At 37.3% G+C, this 27,984-nt stretch overlaps 1 protein-coding gene across 5 annotated transcripts; it reads left to right on the top strand.

Moving 5' to 3' along the window:
- Positions 1–46: 46 nt before the first annotated feature.
- INTS10 (integrator complex subunit 10) lies at positions 47–26,565 on the top strand. 5 transcript variants are annotated; one of them, XM_011373029.2, is made up of 18 exons: positions 47–522; positions 1,113–1,180; positions 2,950–3,053; positions 3,723–3,862; positions 5,392–5,473; positions 5,979–6,119; positions 6,544–6,715; positions 7,177–7,346; positions 8,145–8,278; positions 10,104–10,257; positions 11,437–11,519; positions 12,181–12,333; positions 15,117–15,225; positions 18,583–18,662; positions 19,789–19,951; positions 20,912–21,005; positions 24,020–24,097; positions 26,152–26,565. In XM_011373029.2, the coding sequence occupies exons 1-18, from the start codon at positions 295–297 to the stop codon at positions 26,306–26,308; spliced, it is 2,310 nt and encodes a 769-aa protein (XP_011371331.1). In that variant the 5' UTR covers positions 47–294; the 3' UTR covers positions 26,309–26,565. The 5 variants fall into 5 exon arrangements, 4 of the variants coding, with proteins under 4 accessions (XP_011371331.1, XP_011371338.1, XP_011371351.1 ...); XR_896653.2 differs by lacking the exon at positions 24,020–24,097 and adding an exon at positions 22,317–23,192 and having other exon boundaries at positions 285–522; positions 26,152–26,331; XM_011373049.2 differs by having other exon boundaries at positions 342–522; positions 2,967–3,053; positions 26,152–26,552.
- Positions 26,566–27,984: the final 1,419 nt, after the last annotated feature.

Genomic DNA, 27,984 nt, shown 5'->3' with positions numbered 1-27,984 from the left:
CCGAAAACTGCGCCGGGAGACTGGCGCGGGGATACTGTGAACACAGGGCAAGGTTGCCTAGCGACGGCAGGCTCCCGCGCATGCTCCTTGACCTGACCAAGGTCTCTGTGAAACCCGCAAGAGTGAAAATCCACTTCTCCACATTTTGGAGGTGACCTGGAAGAGGCATGAAAACACTAGCTCCACGAAGGAGGAAGGGGCCTGGCGGTAACTGAGAGCCGACTGGAGAAGGCTCCTCACAAAACCCGGAAACCCTCCCGGATCCACTCTGCTGGCGTCCGTGAGACCCCAGACATGCGCAGTAGCCTCCCCGGCGACCGCGGTGGCGGTGGCTGCGTTTTGGAGCCGGAAGGTTCCGCCACTTCAGGCCGGCAGCCCGACGCATCGTGGGCCATGTCGGCCCAGGGTGACTGTGAGTTCTTGGTGCAGCGAGCCCGGGAACTGGTGCAGCAGGACTTGTGGGCAGCCAAGGCTTGGCTGATCACGGCCCGCAGCCTCTATCCCGCCGACTTTAACATCCAGGTGAGGTCAGGCCGTGCGTGCGGCCGCCTGGGTGAAGGCGTGAGCACCTAGCTGCCCCTGGTCGCCTGGGGTCGGCCGCCTCCTGCCCTGCCCGCCCTGCCCTCTCTTTTCCCGTTTCTCTTTACCCCACCCCCCATCCCCCCGCCCCGCACTGTTCTCCCACACCTTTCGCAAGCCTTCTCCCCGCAAGGCCAGCACCTGGACACCCAGCGGACCCAGCTCAAGGTTGGGTTTGGTAGGAGGCTTGGGATGTGTTATGTAGCTGTGGCTACACATCAAGCGCCACTAAGAAAGGCCACTCGCTCTTTCATTCATCATGATGGCAGCCATTTGTTCAGCGCCTGCTAGTTTTGACACATTACTCCACTAATCCCGGGAACCGAGGGGTTATAAGTGAACCCGAGGGTCACAGCCCTAAGCCGTGTGGCCTTGTGCCACTAGATGATGCTTTACTCTCTGGTCTTCCATCCTCCAGCGGGGGTTGGGGGGCGGTGAGAGTGCGCTCAGTGAAGGCCAATTAGCGATGTGGGTGGCGAGCTTCCAGCGGCCCCAAGGGAGGTTGTGACCCGCGGGTCTGATCTGTGTTGTAGTATGAGATGTACACCATCGAGCGGAATGCGGAGCGGACAGCCACCGCCGGGAGACTGCTGTACGACATGTGAGTGGGGACTCTGGACTTAACTTTTACAGCACTGGATCTCTCCTGAGGTTTTTATTTCTGTCCGTGGAAGTGGGCGTTGGGGGAAGAGCTTCAAGTTCATCTACCTCCCTGGTGCCTAAAGTTTACTTAGTCCTGAGACTAGTCCATTAATTGCTGACATATTTTCTGCAGAGAAGTCTTTTCATATGTTTCTTGTTAAAAAAAAAAAAAAGAACTTTCTATCCAATAATTTATTTTCTTTTGGAAATAATACATGTTCTTCGCAAAAGTTCAAACAATAATGCAGTGTAGAGAATAAAAAGTGAAAGTCCCTTCCAAACTCAACCAGAGTTAAGTTTTTGCATACAGTTTAGTCCTCACTTAATGTGGTAGATAGGTTCTTGGAAACTATGACTTCAAGTGAAACAATAAAAAGGAAACCAATTTTACCATAGGCTAATTGATATAAACAAGAGTTAAGTTCTTAGGCTATTTCTGGTCACAAAAACATCGCCAAACTTCTAAATAAAGACCCCAAATACTTCTAATAGTAAACATTGAAATAAATGTCAGCTATACATGCATTTAAGAAAGATTAATAAAAACAAGTAAATAATTATTTTCCAACCCATTTATTCTAGTTCAGTGTTCCTGGTGGCTGGAGCCTGTCTGAGCAGCTCAGGGCTCAAGGCAGGAACCCAACCTTTCGAATGCAGAATGCAGAGCACACTCATTCACACTCACACTCAGACTGGGGCAATTGAGACATGCCAGTTTATCTCATGTGCACATCTTTGAGATGTGGGAGCAAACCAGAGTACCCACAGATAAGCCACCCAGACATAGGGAGAATATGCAAACTCCACACAGCCACAGTAGCCCTGGCCAGGAATCAACTTATTTTTTCTCATCAACGTTGTAATGAAATGACATTAAAAAAACCACAAATTACTTACTGACACTTTGAATATAATTTCAAACAACTGGAAACTACCTAAAAGACCATCAATAAAGGAGAGGTTATGAAGTGCTATGCAAATCTGAAAAAGAATGATGTGGATCTCTACCTGTTAACAAGGAAAGGGGTCCATTATGGTGGGTGAAAAAAGCAAGCTATAGAATAATAGTATGATCTTGCTTTTGTTAACCCTCTTTTCCCCTAAAACCTATTTGCACCTGTATTTTGTGTTTTTCTGTAAAATAGATTCTAAGACATAGATTTTCATAGTTAAAGGATATGTACATTTTAAATTTGATACACTATCAAATTACTCTCCAAAAATACTATTCCAGTTTAAATCTCCACTAATGGTGTATGAGTGCCTATTTTCCCACACCTTTGCCAACAATGGATATTATTTTTAATTTTTAGATTTTTTTACCAGTGTGATAGGAGAAAATGATATCTTGCTATTTGTTTTTAATTGTGTTTATCGTATTAGTAATAAAACTAGTTATCTTTTCAAATGTTCTGTTTGGCTATTTGTGTTTTTTCTGTGACTTGCCTTTGCTCACTTTCTTTGGGTAGTTTTTTTCCTTGTTGATATTTAGGAGTGCTTTAGTATTATGATTACTTGTCTTTTCACTTATAAAAACCTCTAAAGACTTTTGTGAGTACCTTCATTTTTATTAATTAGTTTTTATTTTTGTATCTTTATATTGGTTTGTTTTGGTACATCATTTAGAATTAAGAAAAGTGTGTGTTTATCCAAGTGCTAATATTCTTTCTTTTTTGGATACTTTATAAAATCTGACAGTTAAATTTAATGCATTCATTTTAAAACTAGGTTTGTGAATTTCCCAGATCAACCCGTGGTGTGGAGAGAAATCAGCATTATTACATCGGCATTAAGGAACGATTCACAGGATAAACAAACTCAATTTTTAAGAAGTAAGAATGGAATGATAACATAATGCCGTATAAATTACCATTTCTGGACTACCAAGTTAAATAGTCACATCTGTATATAGGTACCCATATGTATGTTTTATTCTTGGCAACTGAAGTCTGTACAAATGATGTCACTTGGTCTCTTGAGTATTTGCTTAGGACCCTGTAAGCTTCCTCAATGGATATGGATTTATCAGTTAACCCAGGAAACTGAATATATTTTTAACAGGTTTTACAGTAATCAGAAAGCATCTGTAGATTAAGCAGATCTCCATGAAATGGGAGAGAAACTTTTAATAATTTACGACCTTTCTTTAAACCTTTACTCTGTGTCGGTTGCTGTAGCCAATCAAGATTTCAAATGCTGGATGAAAAAGAAGGTAGACAGTTTAGGTCATTTCAATTTCAATAAGTGCATTTATCTCAGCCAGCAAAAAGAACTGTGTGATCTTTCACATATATGATTCCTGTCTTCTGGATCCAATAAGACCTCCAAATGTTTTGCAGTCATTCCCAAACATCTTGTGCCTAGTACTATCTGACCCAAAAGGCTTCCAAGTTGTAGGTGAAACCCAATTTACTGTTCTTTATATGAAAATGCCTTACTTCCACCTTTGCTTCAGTATTTTTCTGAAAGAAACTTTTTAAAATTAAATGTGTTTTGCACAGGTTTATTTGAAACTCTTCCTGGTCGGGTCCAGTGCGAAATGTTACTAAAGGTTACGGAACAATGCTTTAACACGTTGGAAAGATCAGAAATGTTGCTTCTACTTTTGAGACGCTTCCCTGAAACAGTGGTGCAACATGGGGTAAGATTTGATCCTTTCCTTTTTCTTAAGAGAAAATAAAATTGATCAACAAATGCATCAGCATGGTTAGGAGCTTTCGTGTATGTTATTAAAAAGCAGAAAATCTGAAGAATACTGGATAAGATTGAATTTAAATCAAGGAATCCTTGTCAATAAAGCTAAAAGGATGTCACTGTTATCAGACTTTATAAATTTCCAGTAGTTTCCTTATCAGTATAAGGAAGCAGTCACCAAGCTTTGACAATTGTATTTGGAATCTGTAAAGTACAATAAAGTTTTTTTAAAAAATAATCTTATTTCATTATATTCAATATGAATTTAAATGAGAGCCATAGTTCATGATCTTAACAGACGTGTTTTTCATGTGCTCTTGCCCTTTGAACACTGTTTTCCCTCTATTCCTGCCCTTATACCTATAATAATTATTAAGTGCACTGACAAGCATTGGGAAGTATTAGGAATCTCCTATTCTCTCCAGACCCCTTGAGGTAGATTGTATTTATTTTACAGATGAGGAAACTGAATCTCGAATATGTTAGTAACTTCCTATAGCCAGTAAGTGGGAGAGCTGAGATTCAAAACATTAACCTTTCCTTACCTCTTTCTAGCTTCTAGTGGTCACTGGCAATCTTTGTCATTCCTTGGCCTGCAGCTGTATCATTCCAGTTTCTGCCTCCATTATCACATAGCCTTCCCTGTGTGTCTGTGTTCCAGTGTCTTTACATGACCTTCTTATAAAGACACCAGTCATTGGATTTGGGTCCCGCCCTAATCCAATATGACCTCATTTTAACTAATTGCATCTACAAAGAACTTACTTTTTTGTAAGATAAAATCTATATAAAGTCACATTCTGGGATTCTGGGTGGACATGAATTTTGGGGGGACACTATTCAGTCCTGATCACTCCCTGATCATTAGTTTGACTTTTAACTTTCTGTGTTATATAATCTTCCACATTGTTCCACCCCCAACCTTGTGCATCCCATTGGTTACAAGGAAGGTACTCACACATCTTGGTGGATTTTGATAAGCTGACTTACTACTATGCTAGAGCATCAGTAATGGAAAAGTGGCCAGTTCTGTCCAGCCTAGCCCAGGCTGTGTAACTGGCTACTCCAGACAACTCTTGAAAGTGATACATTTTGTCTGTATAATACATCTTAATGTAGAGAATAAAGTAGTTTCCACATATCTTAGAAAATCTCTATATCTCTGTTATCATCTAACACTAGTTCCAGTGCTGCCTTTAAGTTTCTTGCACATTTTGTTAGTGTTTTAATTTTACTAGTTCCGAAGAAAATAACCCAGACAAAGTGGTCTGTGGTCAGGCGAATTTGGGGTTTCCTTCTGGGCTGTATTGCTGATTCACTCTTTTGTTTTTTAGTCTTTAAAATGAGAATATTTGTTTCTCGGGGAAGTTTGAATATAAAAACTATATGGTAAATTAAAAAATACCCCATGTCTTCATGTAATTCTGACATCTTAAAATGTAACACATTTAAATGATGAATTATATTTTGAAACAGGTTGGCCTTGGGGAGGCACTATTAGAGGCCGAAACTATTGAAGAACAAGAATCTCCTGTTAACTGCTTTAGAAAATTATTTGGTAAGAAAAACTGTATTTTGTATTAATACCTTATGGTAAGTAGAATATGTTAGGTTAAGTACCATTTTAGGGATTAGGTTATTTATAGAAAACAAAGGAACTTTTCATATTATAGAATTTAAATCCTTGTTTATTTTTTCAGTCCAGAAAGCATTTTAAACAACTTCTAAATTTTTATTATGTATTATTTGATACCTCCCAAACTATATGTGTAACTATATATAGTATGAAGTATAATAATAAACAGACATCTGTTTATTACCACCCCATGTAAGAACTAGACCCTTACCCATTATATAGAATCTGCCTATTTCCTCACTGACTGTACCCACTGGTATCCCTTCTGCACTGCAATTTTCAAATAAATGTGTCATAAGGATTTTTTCCCCACTATATATTTTAGGTACTACATTAAGTGAACTCTAAAACGAATTTTGTTTTTGCCAGAACCCTGGGGTAGATAGGTGACTTAATTGTTTTTTTTCTTTTTTTTCCTCTTCAACAGTTTGTGATGTCCTTCCTCTAATAATTAACAACCATGATGTTCGATTGCCTGCTAATTTGTTATATAAGTACTTGAACAAAGCAGCTGAATTTTATATCAATTATGTTACTAGGTCTACCCAAATAGAGAATCAGCATCAAGGTAAATGGGAATATCCTACAATTTTGTTTAGACAAACTTTAGTAAATTTGCAAAGTCAGGTTATTCTCCTATAATCTTTCTGATTATACCAGTTTGATAGTGTTTCTAAAAGATGGTTTCTAGAAAAAAATTCTGCAGTTAAGAGATAAGACTTTTCTGGAACCAATATCACCCCTTGATTGAAACAGTCAACTTGCTAACTAACTGTAAAGTAGTACACTGAGCTACATACCTGTACCACAGCACAAAAGTCACTTCCTACTCTACCATGGCCAGGTGTGGGTCCTTGAACAAAACATAACATGTTGAGATTCTATACTTTTGCCTTTTAAATGGGGAATCAGACTTTTTTTCCCTCTGTTAAATACACATAAATAGAAAATAGTAATGTTAATTGTAGGCTCCTTTTTTTCTCACATTTTAGGTGCTCAAGAAACATCTGATTTACTGTCGCCTAGCAAACGTAGTTCTCAGAAATACATAATAGAAGGGCTGACTGAAAAATCATCCCAGATTGTGGACCCTTGGGAGAGGTTGTTTAAGATTTTGAATGTTGTTGGAATGAGATGTGAATGGCAAATGGATAAAGGAAGACGGTAAAAAATTGTTCATTTCTAGAACTACCTAGCAAATCTTTTGATAGCATAATCTCAGAATACTAAAAAACAAAACACTTTTTAAAAATCATCTGATGTATAGATATATTCCTCTTTGGACAAATTCTGTAACACTCAGTATTTATGCAAAAGAGGGTGATTTTTCACTTTACTGAAAGATTCCCAGTGGAAATATGAACCCGTAAGGTGATGTTGAGTTTGAAGTACTCCTTGATGTTCAGAGGAAAGAGAAGCTACTTGGCATGTTTGTGTCATGAAATCTTGGTCTGATCACTGCTCTAACTCAGAAGGGGAATTTATATCTGTATGCAGATGATAAAGAATAATTTTACATGCCTAGAGCTATATGTAGTAAATATAATGGTTCTATTGGGGCATTTCTCTAGAACATTTGCCAACAAGCAATAATTAAATAAGTTTTACCATCCTTCATCTTTCAGAAGCTATGGTGATATTTTGCATAGAATGAAGGATCTCTGCAGATACATGAACAACTTTGATAATGAAGCTCATGCAAAATATAAAAACCAAGTGGTTTATTCCACTATGTTGGTCTTCTTTAAGAATGCATTCCAATATGTCAACAGCATACAGCCATCTCTCTTCCAAGGTTGGTTTAAGAATTGTAGAGTGTCCCAAAATACTGGCCTTCACAGGGATCGTGAGGAAGATGAAAATGTTTACCTTAACATTTTTCTTGGATCCAAATAATTGTGGGGTGACGCCAGTGCTTTTTTTAGTTATTTTTGGGTTTTATGTAAGTACATTTTCATTAAAAATTTCTTTACCAAAGGATGTAGTGGTACTATGAAACGAAATACAAATATCAAATGCCTCTATTTTGAAAAAGCAGCAGATGCAGCAAAGTATTAAAGTAGGTTTCACAAAGACTTTGCAATAGACAAAGACTTTTTATAAATAATGTATGTGCATGTAAATTCTAGAAAATGTGAAAAATAGAAAAATAAGAGAGTGAAATCTCCCATAATCCTTCAGTATAACAAAGCTCTCATTTTTGTGTGTTGCCTTGTAGTCTTTCATGTATTTAGATTTGTTTAGAATGTGTAACCCTAATGTACATGTAACTTTGTAGCCTTTCCTTTTTTGGTAATTTTAAGATTCATGATCATTTTTAAAACTTCGTAGATACATGGGAACAACTACAAAAAAGGAACTTTCACTTGTAATCCACCACTGAGGAAGAACCTCTACCAACAACTTGGTGTATATCTGTACAGTCTTTTTTTCTATACCTGTATACTTGTTTGTCTACCTAACTGGGATCACACTGAACATATTTTTTAAAGATTTATATTTTTCACTTGATAGTTGAGTAAACTTTCACCTGCTACTAAGTATTATTTTCCTTGCTGTATTGTTAAGTGTTGGTGTTTTCCGCTATCCATAGGTCCTAATGCCCCAAGCCAAGTTCCAATGGTTCTTCTTGAAGATATATCAAACGTGTATGGTGATGTAGAAATTGATCGTAATAAACACATACATAAAAAGAGGAAACTAGCTGAGGGAAGAGAAAAGACCATGGTAATCCTTTCTGATATTATTATTAACAGATTGTATGTTTATGGTTTGCTAGAAATCGATCTTTGTAAAATATGGCTTTGGAGCTAAATCGATAAAGCTTAGGTATTTTAACTGTAAAATATAATTACTGTATAAATCAGTGGTTCTCAACTAGAGGTGATTTTGCCTTTGGGGAAATAATGGAAAGGCTTTTTGAAAGAGATCAAATCAGCCTTGAAGGATGTATAGGGTTTTGTCATTTGAAATTGAGTAAATTATTGTCAAGAGGGGACAGTTTACAAAGATGCAAGAGGCTTTAAAGCAGGAGAATCCTTTCTTTCTGCAAAATCTTTTAGTGGAAGTCCAATGTATAATGGTAAAGTGGAGACGTAAAGGGCCAGGTAGTAAATATTTCAGTCTTTACAAGTCATAGGGTCTCTTACAACTACTTAGCTCTGCTGTTATAGTACAAAAATAGCCATAGACAATGGGAAATAAGTAACTTGGCCGTGTTCCAACAAAACTTTATATACAAAATAGCTTGGCCTGCAGATCACATGGACAGGGGTGGTCCACACTCTTCACATCACCTCTGAGGTCCTTTCTCTAAACTGTCCTGGTTTGTAGGCAGTAGTGTCTTCCAGCAAACACAGCATTTATTTCAGTATATCATATTAGATTGCCAACATGTGACAAGGAACAGGACCCTGATGAAATAGAATATGTGACGCATAGGTTTTGGCTGTGAAGGGGATCTAGGTATGTGTCATTAGGGAGGATAAGAATATGCAGCTAAATCGGGTGGGGCGGGGGAGGGTCCTCAAGCATCAAGAATAGCTGGAGGAGTCTAAGCTCGAAAACTATGGGAGAAAGGTGAATAGTGGGAGGGAGGTGTCTATTTTTTCTGAGATTAGATTGAAGAATGGCACTTATAGCTAAAATATTTATACATATTTTAAAATAATCTTAGTGGGGTAAAAATCTACAGAGAGAATTTAATTTAGGTCATTGAATTAATAAAAGTGACCTAGGTAGAATAAAAGATTCAGGAATTTCTCAGCAAAATAAAATTAAGTGGAGCTCTTAGCCTTTACTGTTTTTTGTCAAAATGACCATACCCAGGGGCACTTACAATAGTGGCCTTTCTCTGAGGCCCTCTCTTTTCTTTGGCTTTATATAACTTGAGATGAAGAACAGGTAGGAATCTTTATTGTAACGTACAGAGCGCATTAATAGATAAGTGCCGACAAATGCGATTCCTGGCCAGACACCTTGCATTGAAGGAGCAGAGCTAAAGAGAGGGGTGACCATTGGAGTAGTTATGTGCAGCCAACGAAAGATAAGTAACAGTCGTTGCTCTAAATTATTTCTTAGGGGACTCAGGCTTTAATTTCATTCCACTACATGACAAACTGTTATTTAGAAGCAAATTAAGTAATGTCACATATTGAGGGAAAAAAGTAAATGATAAAACAAGTGCTACTTCATTAAGCTATATCTCTGAATGTAAAAATCTAATTTTGGGCTTTTATAACATTGATATGTTTTTAACTTATTGGGAGCTTTAACTCTAACTTTACTCTGAAGCCAACATAAACTTAAATTTGTCATCAAAAAAACAAACTTAATTTTAAAAATAGAACTTGAATGTGTGAGAGTGAAAAGATGAAAAACTTAATTTTTAAAGCTAAATCGTTATATTCAAAAAAGTTATTATACTCATGATAGTATCCTTTGATATAAAAACCATATAATAACTAGAATTGGCAGCAATAAACATAGTGTTCTAGTATATAACTATATTGATAACTTTAAATTAATCATGTTCTTCACATTCTCTGAGCAGAGTTCAGATGACGAGGACTGTTCAGCAAAAGGAAGAAATCGTCACATTGTCATCAATAAAGCAGAACTTGCTAACTCGATTGAAGTGTTAGAAAGCTTTAAATTGGCCAGAGAGAGCTGGGAGTTGCTCTATTCCCTAGAATTCCTTGACAAGGGTAAGAACATGCTTGTCGTGTTAGTGCTGTTTATTATTTTTAATGTAAAATCATGCTAAAAAAATCATTCAACTTCAAATGTCAAGTCACTTATGGCTAGTTAAATTGATTACAGTAGTCCACACAATATAATAGAATTCTTTTGAGCAAGATATCTAACCAGTTATTAATATCCAAATAACTATTTACCTCTTACCTTTTACTCCGAGGGTATATTATAATCAGAGTTGGGGTGAAGTTTGAGGGAGAGTTTTTGGTCTTTTAAAATTTGTATTGCTGGCATTTTTTTTTTCTTACTGGGTTTGTTTTGTGCTTTTAATTGTTCTGTCCTTGGCTTTGTATCTTCTTTAAGTCACATGTTACTAAGAATACAAAAGGTAATGCTATTTTGATCTGCATTAACTCCACTGCTTGAAAAACTCAAAATCCAAATGATACACAAAGCCTGTTTTCTTTTCTATATAGACATACAACTAGAGGGAGTTTTATCTGTATAATATTTTAAACAATTAAGTATTTCAACTTTACTTAGGAATTACTAGCACTTTGCTAAACATCATATTTTTACTATACTTTGGAATCAAGGCACATACTTTCCTTTTAGCCAGTGAACATTCATCTGCTGGCTTGCTTCTGTCACATGTCTGTGCAGAGCCCTTTGTCAGATGTGTCATGTCATATTTTTTAAGTAAACATAGCATCATTCTGTTTCTTCTCGTTGCATCTAGAATTGTGAATATATATGTGACTTTTGGAGGGGATTTTTCCTTTTGTTATAAATTGGCTTTTAAAAAATGACTAAAACTCTTAGTGTCATATATTTATTATTTTAACTTGGTGAAAATAAAACAAGACCTTCTGGGGAAAGCAGAGTAATTTAAAAGATAAATGAAATAATATGTGAAAAGCATTTTGAACAGTTCTTGGCCCATGGTATATATTTAGTAAATGTCAATACCTATTAAAAATATTGCTTGTGTATTACTGATAAGTATTATGTTCTAACTTTACATTTAATTGAAATTCTAGACCATCATTTTAGAAGTCAAAGTATGAAGTTACTGTCTATTTTTTAGTAATTTGTCTCTCTGACCGTTGTTCTCTCTTTCTGGGTTTGTTAGTTTTGTTTTCTGCTGTGTTAACATATTTTTGGTAAATTTTCTTTGAATTCTCGCTCAGAATTTACAAGAATTTGTTTGGCATGGAAGACGGATACTTGGCTTTGGTTAAGAATCTTCCTCACTGATATGATCATTTATCAGGTAGAGTAATGTATATTTTAAGTACCTGTGTCTGTACATGCAAGATGTGCATGTCCCTTTATGGATTATTAGTTTATGCTCTGAAGACAGATGTTCTGTCTTCAGCAGCAGAGTGATTATGGTCCAGTTTCATCTCAGAATAACTCCAAAATGACAAGGCTGTATCTTCTGTTACTTTTGATATATCTAGTCCCACTCCTTTGTAAAGGTAGGATTTTTACTCTTCAGTAAATGATGAATACTTCTCATCCCCACCCCTCTCTACTCTGGTAGAGTCTCTCTGCCTTGCTCTGCTCTTTTTGAGCTTCTTATGTGCAGAGTAGAGAGAGCAGATAATTCACCTTAGGGATGGAGAGCTTCCAGCCTCTGTCATTGAAATGGACATGTTGCTGCTTCTATCCTTCATAAAGGAGAAGAGATATTAGTGGTAAAATATTTATGAAGAAATGGTATATCCAAAATGTACTTTATCTACAGGCTTTTGTGATTTCATTTAGTCGTGAGAATTAAGACCAGGGAGACTTTTGCTAAGTTTCCTTTTTCTCCTCAGATGATCTAGCAGAGGTACCTCATTTGTAGTTACTTGCTAATTGCTCAATTAACTCTGGAGATTTTTCTTTGATGGCAGTATTTTCCCTCCTTGCTGTTATGTCTTTCTAAGGGTCAATATAAAAAGGCAATAGCCAGCCTGCATCATTTAGCAGCTCTCCAGGGAACACTCCCTCAGCCACAGATCACGGGACAGGGGACCTTGGAGCATCAGAGGGCGCTTATCCAGCTAGCAACTTGCCACTTTGCTCTCGGAGAGTACAGAGTGAGTATTGCACGCCTTGCACAGAACACTCAGATGCTTTCTCTACCCTGGGGCTTTCTCTTATTTCCTAGAGTGGCTTTTTAATTTGGTGCATGTTTACCTGAGATTAGGTCTTTCTGCATAGATTTATTATCTAATCTGCTGGAAAATCACTGTGATTTTGTTTTGCTTAATTTTCTCTTTATTATAGCTTACCTGGTGCTTTTCATATTTTCTGTTCATTATTCCATTTTGTTGGAGGAGGATCTTTTTTTTTACTTTCTTGCCTGGAATTCCTTTGGAGTGGACTCAGTCCTGTTGTGCTTAGACAGAAGGGCCTTTACTGCATGGGAAGTGAGGATTTACGTTAATTTATCCAAACCTCGGATTCTCTCTTTCATGGTGATGACACCTCAGAAAGGCGTTGCGGGAGCTGATGCATAAAGGAGTCTGTTTTCTCTTATTGTGAGCCCCTCCTGCCACAGGGTGGGAACACTGTTCTTTACCTTTGAATCTCTCACCCATTGCAGTAGTTTGCACAGCTTCGATACTCGATAAATGTTTGAATTCAATTAAAATGATAAGTCCATTCTTTATATTTATAGGTACTGTATAAATTCAAGACCACAACCTAACACATAAACTCTAATTCTCATCTGTCTATATGTTAAGTTGATTACTTTTTGATTAAAATTGCTAAATTAAGTTTTTTAACTTGAACTTTAAAATATGATTTATAATGTGCCATGAATTTTAGACAGAAACAGTTAGAGAGCATGTAGAGTATATGCATTAAAAGTAGAACATGCTTTTCTACCAATATTTATGTAATTATCAGGTACCTAATTCAAAGTTTTGATTCATTCCTTCTAAGAACTTAAGAGAGCACATGTTTAGCCACACAGATATACATATATCATGTAGAATTAGACAGCTATACAGGGCACTGCTGTTCTGCATTGTAGTAGGAAATATGAAATAGACTGGTAGACTTAATTAAGTTCAGCAAACTCATTCTCTTTGAGGGCTTTAGTTACACCTCTGAGCTGATCACTGTTAGGCCTACATCTTTGGTTTCTAACTTATCTGATTCCTCAGTCTCTAACTGGTTGTCTTTTTCTCAGACTCAATGCATCCAAATCTGAGTTTCATTAGTTTTCTGGCCTTTCAGTGTGAAATAGTCAAGTCATGACTGACTCTTAACTCTTGCTAATCCTTTTAATTCTTCCAGTGTGATACTAATATCTTCGGTATAGTGCCTTTTATTTTCATTGCCACCACCCTAATACATGGCTTTTAACTGAGTTTTTTGCCCTTAACCTTTTTTCCATCCCTATAAATTATGGTCATTACTTTCTAAAATATTGCTGTCATCATTCCACTTAATTGAAAGATTGACTTTCTAAGTCCCCAGAGTTGAATTATGGGCTACGTGGAGAGTAAAGCAGGATGTGGGGAATATGGGATCCCTTCTTTAGAGAAACTATCATTTGAGTTGGAGAGAAAAGTGCAAGGTCGTTAAAAATCAAATATTAAGTGGTGTGCCTCAGACATGTATACAACAAGCATTGAGGAAAGAATGTTTTCACCAGGGTTCATGTAGTCAAGAAACAATTTATAGAAAAGGTTAGCTGGAGGTGGGCATTGAAGGATGGCAGCGTAGGACTCTGGAGTACAAGTTCTGGCCCTACTACATACTATCACTGTGACCTGGGACAAGTTATCTCACCAGGACTATCTAACTCAGGTTCAAGTTCTTAACTACCAAGTTGTCATCTACTTCAAGTTCTTAATTACCAAACTGCCAGTCTCTCAAAGCTAGAGCTTCACAACCCAGTGGCTATGGTTGGGGGATAGTTCTAGATGTGCCAAGGTACTGACCCCCTCAGGCCCGAAGGCAGCTGCTGTCAGCTCTGGACAGCCTTACATATATTATTTTCTGTATGTGCCAAGACATGAAAGAAAGTGGAGAAGCATGGCTTTAAGATTCCACTTCCTCATCTATAAAATGGAGATAAGAAGGTTGTGCCTGACATATAGAAAATGCTCCCTAGGTGGAATCTGATTGTTATTATTAGAATCTGAATAGGTAGAAGGTAGACCGAAGGTAAGCAGTGATGCCTTACTCTCTGTGGCTCGAGACCAGCCTGCTCAGTGTGGCACTGCAGGCTTTCTGTCATCCATCAGCACTGCACTGTCTAGTTTTTTTAATCTGTATTTCCAAAACCACACCCTCCTTCCCCTCAGGTAACCACCTGAACTGATACACGGTCCTTTTTCACATCTTTCTCTCCTACTTCGAAAACTCTTTTTTCTCTTTTCCATATTCCAAATCCTTCCCTCGCTTTAAGCCTTAAATCAAGATAAGGCTAGTTTAGCCTGTGTGTATTTTTAGTTTGTTTTAAATTATGTTCTATATCATACTATTTAGTTTTCTACTATATGTCCTATTTTGTTATTTTTCTATTCAGTGGGTTAGTAAACTAGTTTTGAGACAGGGATATACTTATTTTGGATGCCACTGTGCTATTTAACATCTTAGTAGTTTAATTAATCCTTGTTTACTTTTTAAGTTTTGTCTTTTTAACATGGAGAATGAGTTATTGTTCCCTCAAAGTTCTAGTACATAGATTTAATCTTACTGTTACTTTTTTGTACATATGTCGTTGAGCAAACAGTAATGATTACGTAAGGAATCCTGAGGCATTCCTACAGTCCTATATGTGCACATGTTGCCCAGTTGCATGAAAGTGTGATGATATTTCAGAAAACTTGATTAATTTCTTTTGTCTTATCTTCTTTAGATGACGTGTGAAAAAGTCCTCGATTTAATGTGCTACATGGTACTTCCCATTCAAGATGGAGGCAAATCACAGGAAGAACCCTCAAAAATAAAGCCCAAATTTAGAAAAGGTACAGTGAAAAGTTTTATTTTCATTTTGCAAAAATAGCTTTAGGACCCAAGACTGGGAAATTTTTTAAAATTCCTAATAACATAATACTGTGTGGTCTGCAGGGCTTGACAAATTGTATAAAAAGTTAATCCCTGTCAAGCTTTTCCTTGGCTCTGATTTCATAAGGAGCTGTAAGCCTGTCTTTCCTCCCAAGTTCTCTAAATTTCTTGAGTTTGTTATCTCTTCAATTATGAACCCCTTTACCCACATTTACCAATTCTAAGAAAACCTGTAGGTGCTTAGTTAAGTATCGTATAGCATATCCATCTTGGGCTATTTTGAGCTTCACTCAAGTTTCACATTTCTTGAAAACTACATTAAACTTAGTTGTAATGCTTATATGAGAAAGGAAGAAAGTCTCACTAGCACTGATCTAAATTTCCACCATGAAAATTGGAAAAGATGAGCAAATTAAACCCAAAGAAGGTAGAAGATAGGAAATAATAATGATATGAGCAGAAATCAATGAAATCGAGAAAATTAATAAAGCCAAAAGTTATTTTTCTGAAAAAAATTTGTAAAATTGATAAACTCCTAACAAGATTGATCAGGAAGAAAGTGAACACTAATTACCAGTATCAGGAATGAAAGAGGGAATGTCACTACAGATCCTACTGCTATCAAAAGGACATTAAGAAAATAAGTTTTGAATAACTTTATGCCAATACATTCAACAATTTAGATAAAATGGAAAAATTCCTTGAAAAACACAACTCACCAAAATGGATGAAAATGAAATAGAAAATCTAAATATTCCAATATCTTCAAAGAAATTAAATTTGTTATCAAAAGCCTTCCCAAAAAGAAAACTCCAGGTTCAAATGGCTTTACTGGTGAATTCTATGAAGCATTTGGGAAGAAATAACACCAATGCTCTACACACTCTTTGAGAAAATAGAGGAAGAGGGAACACTTTCCAATTCAGTTTTTAAGGCCCCTGTAACTCTGATAGCAAAACCAAACAAGAACATTACAAAAAAAAAGAACATTAAAGGCCAGTATTCATCATGGACATAGATGCCAAAATCTTTAACAAAATACTAGCAAATCAAATATAGCAGTGTATAAGAAGGATAATACATATGACAAAGTATATACCAGGAATGTGAAGGTCATTTAACATCCAAAAATCAATCACTGTAATTTACCACATTAGCACATTAAAGGAGAAAATTCATATGATTGTCTTAATAGATGCAGTCAGAATTCAATTATGTTTACATTTATCATTTTTGACTTTAAAAATCTTAGCAAACAAAATGTGCTCACTTTCATAGCACATATACTAAAAAAATCTTAGCAAACTAGAAATAGAAGGAAACTTCCTCAACATCATACTTAACTATGAAATATTGAATGATTTCCCCAAGATCAACAACAATACAAAGATATTTGCTCTCACCACTTCAGTTCAGCATTCTGGATAGTCTAGCCAACACAGTAGGCAAGAAAAACAAAAGTTTGAAAAATACTGCCTTTATTCACAGCCACATATTTGGCGACAAAGAAAAGCCTAAGGAATCTCCAAATAGAATAACATCAAGAAACATAAAATACTTATGGATAAATTTAATGAAAAATGTGCAAAATCATGTTTGTAGAGCAAAAGACTCTCCAATTCTCTCCTAATGTGTCTATCGATTCAGTGCAATCCCGGTCAAAATCCCAGCAGCCTTTTTTTTTTTTTATTTTTATTTTTTTGATAGAAATTGACATGGCTGATTCTAAAATTTATGTTGAAATACAATCTAAAATAGCCAAAACCGTTTTGGAAAAGATGAACAAAATTGGACAATTTACCCTACCTGATAACAAGACAATGTAAAGCAATAGTTATTAAGACAATATTGTCAGAAGAATGAAGAATCTAGAAATAGACCCACACAAATATGGTCAAATAATTTTCAGTGAAGTTACCAAAGTAATTCAATGGAGAAAGTAAAGCCTTTTCAATAAATGGTGCTGGAACAAATGGATTTTCATGTGGACAGAAAAAGAAGCCTCAACTCCTTACTTTATTCACAAAAAATGAATTTGAGATGGAGCATAGACTAAATGGAAAAGCTAACATGATAACACTATTTAGAAGAAAATATCTTCACAGCTGATGGTAGATTTCTTAGGACACTAAAAATGTTCTAGAAGAAGAAAGCATGACAGTTTAGTAATTATTAAAAACTAAAACTTTTAAAGTTCTAGAAGAAAAATCTTTGTGCCTTCTAGGTAGAGAAGGATTTAGGCTACAAGAGCACACACCATAAAGGAAAGGATTAAGGTCTTGATTTGCAAACCATCACCTAAAGTTATTTCCACGACTGCAAAAGAAAATATTTGTAAGAAAATATTTATAAATGTTTAGTTCAGCATTGTTTGAATAGTAAAAAATTGGAAATCTCAATGTTCACCATTAAAGAATAGGTAAATCAGTTGTGGCATATGTAAACAACAGAATACTATATAACATTGAAAATTGGAGAAGGGGGCTAATGGGTGAAAGAAGTCAAAAGATACAAACTTCCAGTTATAAAATAAGTCCTGGGGATGTAATGTTTAGCATGGTGACTATAGCTACTAATACTGTAGGACATACTTGAAGGTTGCTAAGAGAATAGATCTTAAGTTGTTATCACAGAAGAAAAAAATTCTATGACTACGTATGGCGACAGATGTTAACTAGCCTTATTGTGATTATTTGCAATATATACAGATATTAAATCATATCATACACCTGAAACTTATATAAAGTCGTGTGTCAATTATACCTCAATTTTAAAAAATCAGTGATCTAGAACTACAGGTATTAGTATCAAAAATACAATTTGCTGAAGGATACATATGATGTGAATACAAATTTCTGTGTTAAAAGTGTACAATATGCATAGGAATGATAACCGCTATATTCAGAGTGAGGGTTACCCATAGGAAGGGGAAAAGAGAATGAGATCAGAAAAGGTGCACAGGAAGCTTCAACTGAATTTGCGGTACTTTATATTAAAATCTTTAAAAATTGAAGCAAAATGTTAACATTTTTTAAAGCTGAGTGGTGAGCACTGGTGTTTGTAATGTTGTCTCTATCATTTTCTGTATATTTGAAATATTTTCTAAGAAAAAATATTTAAGCAAGTTAAGAAAGAAGATTGATAAACGAATTCCAAAGACTGTTCAAAAACCAATTTCACCTCCACTAAATATAATTGTGGCTTAACTAAATAAGAAATTATATGACTATTGCTTTTTTTTAGGAAAGCATTTTAAACATTTGCTTTTCAAAACCGTTTTCTTTGATGATAACAGGCGTATTGTGGACTTTTGTTAGGTTCAGATCTGAAGCTCCTGCCTTGCACCAGCAAAGCTATCATGCCATACTGCCTGCATTTGATGTTAGCTTGTTTTAAGGTAAGCTTGAAGTTTGTTCGTTGGAATGTTCATTTAGCATGAAAGAAATTTAACTTGGAATATTATTCTGATGATCTGGAATGACTTGAATGGAGAGCCCTGAGAACAAAAGTTAGTTTAGTCCTTTGAAAGTCCAGGTTGCTGTAGTGAGGAAAGCACCTGGGTAGGAATTAACAGATATTTATTAAATATTGGCTGTAGTAGGCAAAGATGATTAGGAAGCGATCCCATCCTTGAGAAATTTATAAAGAATAGTGGGACAGATATGCAAATAATCTTACCTATGGTAGTGTTCAGTAAATATTCTATGAATTAATATACAAGTTAATACATTAACTGCAGAAGGGAATACAAATGTTGTTGGGTTCGTAGAGAGATGGTGAGTTTATTATCATAAAGATAAGGTGGATGAGTGTTTTTAGGCATAAGGGTGAACATCAGCTAAGGCCCAAGAGATTTGGGAAAGGTTAAGGACTGTTGAAAGAACGCCAGACTATTCTTTCAACAGGTACTATGGAGCCTTAGATTAGACAGGTTTATGAGCGAGATAACAGCAATAGCGGGTCTCCACTTTAGAGCAGTAATTTCAAACTTAACTCATCTTCAGAATCACTTGGGGGCGACAGAAACAATTTAAAGTGTGATTTTAGGCATAGCTGCCCATTTAGAACAAAAAGGCCTTTGACGGTTTCTCCAGTTCATCTTCTCCCCAATCCTTTCTCTCCTAGATAGCTTCTTGCCCACTCTCCAGCCCCACTGTCTTTTTAAAAGAAATCCCCAAATTATTCCCTGTTATACAGACCACTCAACTTTCTCTCGGCCTTATTCCTAAATTCAAAGCTTCAGGCCCATAATGCATGTCCAGGTTCCACCAAGATGCTCATGCAAACACACTGCCTGTGACTGTTTTCACAGCACAGCAGGAGCCAGGGCTCCTCGAGCTAGAACCTACTGCCCTTAGTACGTGGTTGTGATATTCATAAGGCAGGTTTGTTTTCTGCTTTGTTTACGCTCATGACCTTTATCACGCATTTTCATATAACTGCATTTTTAGTGATATTTGGTATATTTTAGATTACTCCTTGATTTCCTTTTCCTTCCGTTTGCATAAATCATTGTCTTGCAGCTTCGAGCTTTCACGGACAGCAGGGATGACATGGCACTGGGACATGTGATCGTATTGCTTCAGCAAGAATGGCCACGGGGAGAGAATCTTTTCTTGAAAGCTGTCAATAAGATTTGCCAACAAGGAAATTTTCAATATGAGAATTTTTTCAATTATGTTACAAGTATCCTTTTTCTTGTTTAAGCAGAAGAAATTCTGATTTTTTTGAATGAATGAATGAATGAATGCATGGTACAAAAATGAATGAACCATTCTGGGTAGAAATAATGGTTTTCACTATTTGGGGGAAAAAGAGAAAGAATGGAGAATTAAAAATGAGACAGTGGCCATTGGTCTTGTGAAAGTCATAAAAGGCTTCAAAGAGATAATGCAAGAAATCAGGAATATCAACCACCCTGCTCCATTTCCTACTTCTAGCGACTTCAGGAAAGTACCCTAGATGCCTGAAGTAATAGCCTACAGGTTCCTACAGGTCCAGAGCAGCTGGTTTGGCTATAGAAATAATAGTTCGTTGGCTTTCATCTATCAGAAGAGGGATTCCCGGGGCTTCTCCTGGAACATTAGCTGTTCCCTGGGGCCAGTTGTTGGAGCATTACACCATGGCTGTCACAGCTGCTGGTGGGCACTCACCAAAGATGCCACCCAACCCAACAGTTGCTGTCACTGGCAGAGAGTGTTGTATTTCATACTGTTTGTTAGGGAGAGACCACCTTTGAATCCAAGGTTATGCACCAGTTTGGTATTTATACTTTATTGCTTATCTTAATACATTATTTTTGAGTTTCAAGGAATCTACTACACTTGTCCAAGTGTCCAGAGCAATAGTTCTTAACCTTTTGGGGGGATACAGTACCCCAGTGCCTCTTTCATTTCTTATTAAGAAAATAGAAGATTTTGCTCTTATGATCATATAGAATATTTGATTATCATATATATGAAAAACATTTATCTTTTGAGGTAGTTTGGTTGGTGTAAAAATCGTTAGTTTTGGAATCAGGCAGACCTGGGTTTCAGTACTGACTACAATTGTTAGTGGGTTGTTAATCACTACAAGCCTATTTCCTCATCCAAGAGACCAAGACACCTTGTTCTTACATGTGGTTGACCTGAATCTGACCTGCAGATATTGACATGCTGGAGGAATTCGCCTACTTAAGAACTCAGGAAGGTGGGAAAATTCACCTGGAATTACTACCCAATCAAGGAATGCTTATCAAGTAAGCAGACTAGCTCTTGCTCTCTCATGCAAAGTGCTTTCCTTTTTTGTGCTTTGTGCTAGGAAATATTTGAAAATTTCTACACCTTTCAAAAAATTAATAGAAAAGAATCTATACCTAGTCTGTTTTTGAGAGTAGATTTGATTCTGGGTATCTTTTCAAAGACTTGACATTTCCTTAACTACATTTCTGATAAAATGTTTAAATTGGTATGTTTCTGTCACTTTTGAAACTTTTTCACTAGATAAAAGTCTCATTCATGACATCTTTTCTAAAAGTTATAGACTGACTCTACAAATTTCTGATTAAACATAGGTTTTTAATTAAGAAAAGCCAAACTTAATTAAAGTTGTAGTGGATTAGGACAATTCATTAAGAAACACCACAGACGTTATTAATAAATTATACTTGGACTTCGGTATTGAATTGTAGTCCACCTAAGCAATCCTCATTGCTTACATAGCACAAAGCAAAATAGCCAGATCTGGACCCTCCAAGAACACACCCGCCCCAAGAAATGATGGTGGGGCATTTGGTCTCAGGCATGCCCGCCCCGCCGCCACACCTAGAGGAAGTTGGTGACCATTTATGATTTTTAAATAGCTCATAAATCTTGCTTCTATCCTTCAATCCTCATTGTAGTTTGGATAATATATCTTTTGTGCTTTAAATGCCACGCATAGTTTGATTTTCATACTTCCTCCTTTGCGTCCTGCATATTCAGTGTGTCTTAAGTCAGTGTTAGAGTCACTCACTGCAAGAGACTGAACCCTGAGTGAGAGGAAAGTGTTGCTAATGCTGCAGACATTTTCCTTTTTCCCTCAATTGTGAAATGAATGCAGTTTTAGTCGTTGAAAGCCAAAATCCACATCTCGTTCTGTCTTTGTAGAGTCTTAGAAGTGTTGAGAGGAAAGTAAGAGATGTTCATTCTGGATTTCTATAACCTCGGTAATTTGGTGCATAGCAAACATGTCCTATTAATAATAGGCTCTTGTGGAATCTAATCTAAAGAATGGGAAGATGAAGTAGGGTTCTCGTCTTTTATCTTGTAAATGTTATTAAATATCCTAAACTTATAAAATTTTAAAAATGTTTTTTTGATAATACAAGACCTTTATATATTAGGTCGCTTCAGAAGGTGGATCGGACATGCTCATCTTCCCATCTACATTCACTTCCCTAAGACTGTGAATACAAACTATGGGACAATAATTGCATGGTTTGAAATATTCTTAACAATGTTTGAGAAAAAAGATTACTTTTTGACATGGAGCCTAGGTAACCCCTTTTGTGTTGTGATTTCTTTTCTAGGTTTTGAGGCTGGATATACAAACACCTTTAATAGCTTTTTAGTTAATTCCATTAACATTCATTATACAAATTATCATAATATAGAGAGCCTTAGTAGAACCAACTCCATTTACTTAGCATTAAACCTACAGGTGACTCTCACTTTACTTAGATAATGCTTAACTGTTTGCGGAAGTGGGAGAGAATGGATGGCCAAAAAATCAACAGTTGAATCTTAAAGTTTATTATATTGGAACCTTTCTCGTTTAGCCAGTTTTTATTGAGCTAAACAGTGACACGGGTACATGCAGACATACCTCTAGGACCAGGAACGAAAGCAAGAGACTGTTGGACACCCAGATAATATCACTGTAAAGAGTCGGTCAGGGTAAGGCAATGGTACACAGTATGTACCTCAAGGCTTTGGAGGATAATTCCATGTTCCTGCCTTGATCAATTGAACCCTTAATTTCTTCTAACTAACTCCCCTGTAGAAGACCAGTAAGCCTCATAAGAAGCCCACTCTTCCATCAGTTTGGAAGCAGGAATAGGCATTGTTTCTTAGTGAGTTGACCTTAGAGGAATTTGCCCAGTTTTCACTATGTGAATCTGGAGGTTCATGTGAAATCTGCATTTCAAATTACTTATGCCTAAACTACAGCAGGAGAAGCAAGCTGAGTAAGCCAGAGCACTCTAGCTGACTAAAGTATGATTGGAATCTTGAGTAAAACTATATTCCTTTTCCCTGTGGGATGCAAACAAATTCTCTGAAGCCATTGAAGACTTTTTGGGTGGCCCCTGCAGCTGAGTGGCAGAGATGTTGTGAACAGTGTACAGCCCCTCCCATTGGGTGAGGTTGTAAGTCCGTCCTAGTTGTGGCATCTCGGATGCAAGCAGGTACAGTACAAAACTGGGGCACCTGGGCCTACCCGGCAGGAGGGGTAAGCTCTCTATTCATTATGTAGACATTTTGCTCTTATGTGTTTTAAAATAGAGAAAAATTTCTATGCTGATATTTGCAGTTTCTTACTTGCGTTAGATCGGATGAAAATGGAAAACGGTGTCTTGTATATACTCTGAATAGGGTGGATAATAATATTCCATGAGGTGATCACCTAGCTAATATACTAAATCTTTGTTGTTACAGAATTCTGCAAAGCCCCAGATTTTTTTCCCACCATTTTTCCTCTCCTCAATACTTTTTGAAATTCAAACTCTACCTTTCTTCATCAAAAACATTGCCAACCCCTCTTGTTCTCTTGGAAGGCTCCTTCAATTTGGGGCTTCAATCCTGTCAAGGATGGTTACCGAAAGTCAACAGGTTTATTTCTAGGACTGACATGGTCATGAGAAGAGTGGCAAGTGAAGGAAGCTGGATTTGAAAATGCATCTTCTCAAACGTTAACTCCTCTCCCCACTATCATTCAATTGCATCTCATCGCCCTCTTCAGTGGTTGCTTTTTATGCCAAATCACAAGTGGGCTGAGTTCGGGGACCAGGAACCAAGATGCCTCTGGACATGCCCCAGCAGCAGGTGCAGCGAGAGGTCTCACTAACTTCTTCCCATCCTCCTGACACACAGCTGCAGCCGGGGGCCTGTGGAGGTTAAAGGGTTTCTGTATAGTCTGCTTCCAGTCTTGTGCATTTTCTCTGGAGTGTTGTTTTTGCAGTGCAGGGTGAGTCGGTGTGGGTGTTTGAATGCTGCTGTTTGCTGTTTTTTAAAGGCCTTCTAGCCCTCCCATGGGGTTACTGCAGCAGGAATTCTTACCTGTGCTTCAGCCCAGCATACAGACTGCTGACAGGTACCAAGTGGAAAAACACCTGCTCATAGTGTGCTGTTTTGTCAACATGTTTTACTGCCCATGGTTTTCAGCTCTTTGTTCCTCAGTGCTCTTTTTCATGCTTTATTTATTTTTTAATTTGTTCTGCATTCCTTGGCAAACCATCCGGTTGTAATATTGTAACATTTCTTATTTTTTTCCATAAGTTGCCAGTGTTTTGTGTCCAATTTAAAAATCATTATGGATCTGGAAAAAAAAATGGAAGTGATATAAAACTGTTAGATTAAGTGTACGTTTGATTAGGCATTAAACGGATTCTCTTTCGAGAAAACATAAGGCATTCAATTATAAATATTTAAGGATACTAAAGCTTATTTTAAGTACATTTTTATTTTTGGATTTTCTTATTAGTGACCAGTGTTGAGGTTTGGTCTCATCAGGCATTAGCATAGTATTTGCCTGCTACTGATACTGTTTTTTTTCAGACCTTACCTTTCTGAATTGAAAATATTTGGTGGGCCAGAATGTCATGTTTATTAGCGGATTTATCCTGTTCTTAAACCACAAAAGCTAATTCTCTTCATCCAAATTTGCCAGAGGGATAGAGGCTCTGATAGAAATATACTTGAGTTGTACTACTCTTTATATATGGTCCAGTACTGTTGAACCATGACCAGTAGGATACATTTTATTATATTTTTACTGGTATTAAGGGGAGAGTTTACTTTGTACCATCAGCACCCTCAAGCATACTGTCTTCAAATACCAGTAACTTTCGGTTGGTCAATGAGTCAGCTCCAATATGGGGTTGCATTCTGGGACCCAGAGGGCAGTAATCTCAGGCCAGCATAAAAAGGGTCTGCATCTATTCCCAGTGGGACTTGGCCTCGGCCTCACTGACACTGTGTCCTTATTACCGACCTAGCCAGCCAGCCTTGACTAGAAATGTCCACAAAGAACTGCGTGTTTTCTCCATGGCACGGCTGTTTTACTTCATAGTTCTTTAAAATGTCCGTGGGCATTGTAGAGTGGTGAGTAATATCTTTGCTGGTCTAACAAAACCAGGGTGTTTTTTCTTCTATTGCAACTTTATGACTTCTATTGTACTCTTTTTATATGATAAATTTTAAAAGTTTATAAGTTTTAAAAAACAAACCTTTTAGAGTGATTTCAATAGTTTTATTTTGGCCAATACATAAAACTCCAATTTTAAATCTCTGTTACTGTGTCTGAGGAAAGTGAAGCAATAGGGGTAGGGAAGGGAGGCGACTTCTATTTGTCTAAATCCACCAAATTACTGAACTAGTAGTTAAAACTCCTTTCCTTTTAAGTGAATCCACTGAAGTTTGCTGTATTTTTCTTTTCCTTCATTTTGGCAGGATTTCTTTTGTAATCTCTCTCTCTAAAACACAACTTTTAGGGTGTAGTTAGAAACCTTGCTTGTATTCCCACCAACCTTTCCACCAATGTGGAGGTCTGCGCACGTGGACCAGATCTGGTCTTCAGTTGCCTTTTGCAGGCCATTGACCATTCTCCATCGATTCTGCTTCTCTCTCCCCACCTGTGTCAGACTTGTCCTGGGACCCCAACTCCTCCTGCTTCTTCACAAGTAGATGTGAGTCTGGCTGGGCTCAATACTTAGATTGTGGTCCTGTTCTGGCAGCATGGGGACAGAGACATACTTGAACCACGGTGGCTGTACACCATCCCAGAGCCTTTCTGAGCCTTTCATGGAGCACTAGCCCGAGGGGCCAGGAACTCATCCTCTGTATGGTGACTAGCTCATTCTGGTTTTTCTCCTCCCTGCTGTACCTCTGAAGGAGGTGACATTTTACAGAACCTTTAGATGTTTAAAATATTTTTTTATTGAATGGGAAAGATATCTCTGTAGTTTTAAGTCTTTCTGAGGAGGCATGGGCACTGGATGTTGTTTGGTTAAGGCTTTTCTTTCTTTTTAAAATTTTTTACTTACACTTAAATTTGAGGCAGGCTTTACTCCTACCCCAGAAACACTGACTGGTGGTGATGCCAGTGCTAACCACGGTGTCCATCTGTTTCCCTGTCGCTGCCCTCAGGCACCACACGGTCACTCGGGGCATCACCAAGGGCGTGAAGGAGGACTTCCGCCTGGCCATGGAGCGCCAGGTGTCCCGCTGTGCTGAGAACTTGATGGTGGTGCTGCACAGGTTCTGCATCAACGAGAAGATCTTGCTTCTTCAGACTCTGGCCTGATTGGAGACCATTCCACCAGAGACAACTCACAGCCATGTAATTTGGAGGAAAGACATAAAGTATTGATAAATGTTGCTTTGTGATTCTTAAAAAGTAGAAAACCCTCTGAGTTCTAACTCCTTGGTTGTTTAAAAGTAGTTCCTAAGAGTCTGAGAAGCTATTTCTATTTTTGAGTCTTTTGTTTTTTGTAATTTTTGTAAAACAAAAGAAACCTGTTTTATAAATAAAAATGATCCTAAATTTGGAATTTTTTAAATTTTTATTTCAATTAAATTATGAGTTTCTGAACAAGGATGAACTTTACTTAAAAAAGACATTATTCTTTTCGTGATCTCAAGACTTGATCTTCCATAGTTAGGCTTTGGTTAAATATATGTATCAACATGATACATATCTAGACCTTTTCATTTGAGAAGTTTTAATACCAAAAACCTTTATGTCAAAATGAACTTGAGTGAACTTGCGCTGAAGGAGCGTTGGGGCAGAGGTAGGGGTGGAGGGTGTCTGCCAAACAGCCCAGGGAAGGGAATGATGGAAGGGGAGGCGCTTTCCTGCCCAGGCCAAGGATGGCCTCCCGTGGTGCTGGAGGTGCTGAGCACCAGTGGTGTCTGCCTAGGGGTTCCCTAGGGGCTCGGTGGCCTGACTGCCTGGATTCCACCCCTGGCTCTGTGCGGCCCCCTTCACTTGCCATTCACTTGCCATTCACCAGGGACACGTTAATGTCTCTGTGCCTCAAGCTTGTCGTCAGAAAAACAAAGATAATAATGACTTCGTGTGAACTACTCAGAAGAGTGCCTCACACATTGTAATTGCTTGACCAGGTTAACTATCAGGTTTATTTTTTTCTTTTGCTGTTCCAGAAATATATCAGGTGAACAGCAAACAAACATTTGTTTCTAGGGGCTTATTAAAGAATGAAAGCTAAGAAGTTGTTCAGTTCCTTTGCATAAAAAGTTTTAGAAATCTTTTCTAAGACCCTTTTTATAGACATATTAAAATCAATAAAGTGGCATAAGTAATAGACATCTGATCTCAAAAATATTTCCTCTGGCTTGTCTTAAAGTGTTCATCAATGTAATGAGTTGATTACAAATACATAAAACATCCTGTTTTTATCACAGAGTATGCTATCCAACAGCTTTCATATTAAACACTCTCTTACCTTTTGGTTTTATAATGCCTTCCTCAGATTGGTGTTTGGGGGCAGCATATATTAAAACAAGACTTTCTAACACCCAAGTGGTTAGGCACCAGATTAAAAAAAAAAAATCTTTTTTTTTTTCCTAATTTAGTGGTGCCACACCTGTGCCAAGTTGTGGGGTGGCGTAGAAGGATGTGACTGCAAAAAAAAAAAAAAAAGATACAAGGACAAATTGGTAACCATGAAAGGTGGGAAAATTAGGAAAAGACCCAGTTTCTATAGAGAAAGTCCCAGTGTTCTACCAGAACCCAAAATGGTAATGGACACCGAGGGAAGCCATATGCTCGGCACTGCAGGGAGCAGGGCCTGCTGTCCTTACAGCTAGAGTTTGGGCTGGAATTCTGCAAAGGAAAGCCAGCATGATAATGGCATCTTTTGTCTATCATAGTGTTTTGACATACACAATTAGATAAGGGGTTTATGAAATCTGAGGCATTTCATGACATAATGCAAGTATCTAGCATTTCTGTCAACT

The sequence above is a fragment of the Pteropus vampyrus genome, unplaced genomic scaffold (assembly GCF_000151845.1).
Source record: "Pteropus vampyrus isolate Shadow unplaced genomic scaffold, Pvam_2.0 Scaffold8, whole genome shotgun sequence".
Taxonomy (NCBI): Eukaryota; Metazoa; Chordata; class Mammalia; order Chiroptera; family Pteropodidae; genus Pteropus; species Pteropus vampyrus.
This window is presented reverse-complemented; position numbering and strand designations above follow the sequence as displayed.